Below are 5,218 nucleotides of genomic sequence, written 5' to 3'. Positions count from 1 at the left end.
AGCTGTGTGTCCTCAATCAATTCTCAACCTCTCTGGGCCTCCTTGTTTCTGCCTGTAAGCAGGGCCCGCCAATGAGACTTTTCAAAAAGCACCGGCCTGAGATTGCAGGACAGAGCAGTCACTTCCCACTAACCTTTGTCTCCCGCCCCAGAGGCTGTGATCACTTTCTCAGCCTCCCTTATCTCTCCTCAATGGGGACGTGGGAGGGAGAGACAGTTGTGAGTGGGGCCCCCCTCCCTGGGGAAAAGAGTGATGTCAGCCCTCTGAATCAGGAGCAGACAGGGTGGTGAGAGTAGAGTGGGCTGCAAACACACATTCCACCCCTCCCCAGAGACTGACATCTATACATATTTACCTGGCACTCTGTGCCAGACTTTGTGTTGGAAGCTGGTGACAGACAAGCAGGCAACCCAGGGCCTACTCCCACGGTTACCTCCTGGAGACATCCTCCCTCTTACCCAGGCAGGAAGTCTCACCAGTCCCAGCCCAGAGAGAGTTTGGGAGCCACTGTACCTCCTTCCGCCCTGACTCTCCACTCGACTTTCATACAGGACACTCAAACTCAGACCTTCTTTCTGCAACCCAAGGAGGAGCAGTTTCCTCCTGCTGCTGCTCCTCGGTTCAAGGGCCTCCATCTCTGGAGACGGTCACCTGCCCAGGGTCCTTCTTTGCAGCAGGACAAGAGGTGATGGAATGAGGGATGAGGCAAGACACCTGAGCACTCAACATGGGCCAAGATGGGTACTGAGCAATAGAAAAGATACAAGAGTAAAGAAAACACAGTTGCTGCCCTCGAGGAGGTTATACAGCAATATAACCTTCTAATCTAATAGTCACGATTATTATACTCAGCATTTATTGAGAACTTACTATAGGGCAGACAGGAGCCTGTGTATTTTCTATGCAATAACACCTTTAGTTTCCACATTGGATATTTGCCTCCTTTTCACTCCATCTCCATTTGCCAACCCCCTTGACACTGGTAGGCTGCTCCCTTGTTTTCTGGTTTCCAGGTGGGTTTGCTAAGGGGAGACCCTAGCAGGAGATCTGGGAGGGAGGAAGAGAGAGTAGGTATTTCTTCCCGCTCCCTCCCTGCTTCAGTGCTGGCTGTATCCTCTTTCTAGGTGGTCTCCCTCCACACTTCTTGCAACTCTAACATCTAGTCACTCCACTTCTCCTGTCTGTCCAGCTCTACGTAGTGTGACCACCTTGTCCTGATTTTCCCAGGACTGTCCCGGTTTAGCAATGAAAGTTTTACCTTCCGGAAAACCCCTCGGCCTGGACAAACCAGATGATTGCCACCCAGCTCTAAGGTGGCAATGGCTTCCCAGTGCTGCCAGCCTCGAGTCTCTGCATCCTGCGTTTCTTTCCTTTGCCATGCCCACACCTCTGTAAGTAATCCTTTCGTTAAAGTCCGTTGAATTGAACTGTCATGGGTAAATTTGCTTCCTTCTGGGATCTCGAATGGGACCATGCCCACATGGCCCTGCGAGATGGGTATTATTATTAATGTCTTTTCACAGATGAGAAAACTGAAGCATAGAAATGTTAAGTAACTTAGTCAAAGTCCCACCACTAGTAAATGGCAGAGCTGGGATTCGAGCCCAAGAATTCTAGCTCCAGAGCCTTATGCTCATCCACTCATGCCTCCCTCACAGAGCGCTGAAAAGCCTCTTTCTTGGGTACTTTTGATGGAGAGACCCAAGATCCTTAGAAAAGGGATGACCTCCCCTTAACGCAGAGAGGAATGGTGTGACCTTCTGCAGCCCAAGCCATGGAGTCTGGAGCAGGCCTAGGTGGGGAGGGAGAAGACAGAAGGGGCAGTGCAGGAGCCAACGCAGCTGCTGTGGTAGGGGTGGGGGACGTGACCCTCCCTCCCCTCCTAGAACCTGATGCCCACTCTCCTGGCTTCCTACCGAAGAGGGAAGGAGAAGAAGCTTCCGGTCATATGTTCAGACAGGCCCACGAATGGGGTAGAGCCAAGGGTAAGGGGGACGGAGCCTAGTTCTAGTCCCAAGTTCCCATCCGAGCCCCCAGCACAAGCTGAGCTGCTGATCCTTATCCCGGGTGCAGGAGAAGACACCACCCAGAGGTCCCGGGCTAATAGAGAAGCTAGGTTCCAGAACAGAACAGACAGAAACAGAGCCCCGGACAGCAACGGGAGCAGCAAGGCTGTGCCTGGGACAAGAAGAGTCTGGTGGATTCAGACATGGGCAATTAGAGAAGGTTTCCAGGAGGAAGAAAATCTGGCGCATGGGAAGAAGGAGGAACAGGGACGAAGAGAGCTGTTCTGGGTCAGGAATAGAGCCTATTCTGGGGAATTAACCAGGGAACAAGCTATGAGAGATGCTAAAATATCAGTGGAGATGGAGGAGATGGAGAGCACCCCAGGGAGCATACTGGGGGACTGGAAGGAAGCCTCTGATAAGCTGACTAGGGTAAGATAGGATATAACCCAAACAACCACAGATATTCTACAGATCGCCTTCTGTGGAGAGTGGGCTGGGCAGTGGCACAGCTTTTATTTTGCTGGGTGAGATGTGTAAACCTGGGGGCTGAGCTGACTCGCTGGAAGAAGAGGCAGAGATGCTGCATGTTGCCACAGAGAACCTTTGTCCCTGCCCTTCAGCCTCTCCTCAAAATGCCCTAGGGTCACATATTTAAGGCTATTGTTCAGCATCAGTGCTGCATTATTAACTTTCCTAGGGCATCTCTGTCCAGGAGAAGGGCCGAGTCAAAGCTCAGAAATGAGAGATGGGACAGAAATGAGAGAGGTGACAAGACTCAGGTTTGCCATCCTGAATGGAGCCGGAGCTGGGGCATCATGAGGAAAGGACTAGAAGAAGGAATAGGACACGGAAGGGCCTCACCACAAATCCCCATCTCTCAATCCAGGGTGTCTGAATTAACCACAGGAGACTGGCCGCTGCTTCAGAGGCCAAGGGCTCTGAAAAGGCAGATCGGTCCTCATGAGTGGGGGGCAGGGAGTGGGGCAGATTATGCTGGAGACACCAGAAACCGAAGGAGTGGGAGAGATTGAACCCATTAGGAGGGCAAGCACGGGTTTTGTCTTGCTTACCAAAGTAGCCCCAGTCCTAGAAAAGTGCCTCAAATGTGGTTTGCACTCGATACCATTTGTGAGAGGGAGGGAGTGTGGGCGGGGAAGAGAGGAAGAAAGACTTATCTCCAGGAAGAATTGGGAGCTGCTTCAAAGGCTGTAAGAATTAGAGAAATAGAGGCCCAGGAGCAGGTGACCTTTGGTTCTAGCTTCTAGGCTCTGGTCAGTGGTCCTCAGACCTTCCCCAATCCCCAGAAGAAAATACTTGAGATAGGGATACAGTTTGGCCAAGCCCCACCCAGAGCTTTCCCAGCTCAGCCTGAAGGCCGTGGTGAGAGAAGAGGATGAGGGTGGCTGGCTGGAGGATGGGGCACTGAACACCTTGGCCTGGGGTGGGCATCAGATAAATTAGACAAATCAGTATTCAGAGCAAGACCAGAGTAGATGAGCACTCAGAATAGCAGGCAGGCATGACTTTATTGACTTTTGCAGTATCCCCCATGGGCTGTCTCAGGTGGTAGGCAGTGAACACATAGCTAGCCAAGCAGGGATGGGAGTGATGAGGATGGGGGCAGGGCTGAGAACACTCGGGAAGGTAGGAGAACAAGTTGCTGCCACGGCACTCAGTATGTGATGGATGTCTTGAGACTTGACTCAACTGTCTTCATCAGGATGGTGTGGCAGCTGGAGCTGGAGCCAGAGCTGGGCACAGAGCAAGATCCCATAACGGAGCCTTGCCCAGAGCCCAGGATGATGTTGGAGCCTCCGGTCACGACACTGGAGCAGTTGGACCCAAAACTGCCTTTCCTGACTCCAAGTCCACATGTGCCCACCAGGCTCTCACCAGCTCCTCCAGACAAGACGGCACTGTCTCCCCCGATGGCTGCCAAGAAATGCACCAAGGTCACAGCAGGGCCTCATCTCCCCATGGGGACCCCTCTCCCGAAGTCCCCTGATACTCACAGACAGTGACCTGGGTGGTACATTCTCCAGACATCCTGGAGGAGAAAGGACAAGAGGAGCAACTGCTAAGAAGGGCTATAAAGAATGTATCCCCAGTACTTTTAAGCCACTTTGAGCAGCTCACATGCCATCGGCAGTTAAAATCCACGGTCCTCAATTTAAAACCCCTCCCAGCAGAATGGGTTGCCTTCAGTGGCTTAAAGTGTCAGGAAGTCTCTCAGAATCCCCCTTAGCAAAGAAAGCTCTGTGTTGGCATTCCATCCTCCACCCACCCTACCTCAAGCACATATTCCCAGGTCCCTCCGACAGGCCCCACCTGCACTCCTCGCCCTCCAGCAGCCTGCGGTAGGTGGCGATCTCCACGTCCAGGGCCAGCTTGGTGCTCATCAGCTCCTGGTACTCACGCAGCAGCCGGGCCATGTTCTGTTTGGCAGTTCTCAGAGCAGCCTCCAGCTCAGCCAGCTTGGTCTGAGCATCCTTGAGGGCCAACTCCCCACGCTGCTCAGCATCGGTGATGGCGCCCTCCAGACTGGCATTCTGGGAGGGGTGTGGAAATGAGGGAGGAAATGGCTGTAAGCACAACATGACCTTCCAAAGCACCTACTGTGGACATAACTTGAAGACTGGGTGAACTATAATTTCATAATCTCAAAATTATCCTTGGCCACCTCCCAGCTGCTCCCATTCTAAAGGAAATTATTGCCTCTTCTCTTCCTTACCTCTTATAATGGGTTGAATAGCGCCCCCAAAAATGTCATATCTACCTAGAACATCGAATGTGCTCTTATTTGGAAATAAGGTTTTTGCAGATGTAATTAAAGATCTCGAGATGCTATTGTATTATATTCAGGGTGAGTCCTAAATCCAATGACCGGTGACCCTAGAGAAAGATGAGAGGACACAGAGACAGACACGGAGATACAACATACACAGAGACAGAGGCAGAGATTGGGGCGATACAGTGAGCAACAAGAGGCTAGGAAGAGGTAAGGAAGGATTGCCTGCTAGCTCCTTCAGAAGGAGTGTGGCTCTGCTGACACCTGATTCCATGCTTCCAGCCTCCAAAATTGAGAGAATAAACATCTGTTGTTTCAAGCCACCAAGTCTGTGGTACGTTGTTACAGCAGCCATAGGAAACTAATCCAACGTTTTGCCACCTCAGGTGATCTCTATTTCTTCCCACCCCCAACCCTCAGC

General features: G+C 51.9%; 1 protein-coding gene across 1 annotated transcript in view; it reads right to left on the bottom strand.

The window, feature by feature from the left end:
• Positions 1-3,524: 3,524 nt before the first annotated feature.
• Positions 3,525-5,218, bottom strand: part of KRT78 (keratin 78) — a 7,845-nt gene continuing 6,151 nt past the window's right edge. The window contains exons 7-9 of the mRNA XM_011375858.2: positions 4,338-4,558; positions 4,022-4,056; positions 3,525-3,941 (exon numbers count right to left, since the gene is read on the bottom strand). Coding sequence (XP_011374160.1) covers positions 3,682-3,941; positions 4,022-4,056; positions 4,338-4,558 — 516 coding nt within the window. The 3' untranslated portion in view covers positions 3,525-3,681. The remainder of the gene's footprint in view (positions 3,942-4,021; positions 4,057-4,337; positions 4,559-5,218) is intronic.

Source organism: Pteropus vampyrus, unplaced genomic scaffold (genome assembly GCF_000151845.1).
Source record: "Pteropus vampyrus isolate Shadow unplaced genomic scaffold, Pvam_2.0 Scaffold276, whole genome shotgun sequence".
NCBI classification, from domain to species: domain Eukaryota; kingdom Metazoa; phylum Chordata; class Mammalia; order Chiroptera; family Pteropodidae; genus Pteropus; species Pteropus vampyrus.
Note: the sequence above shows the minus strand (reverse complement) of the source record. Positions and strands in the feature narration are given on the sequence as shown.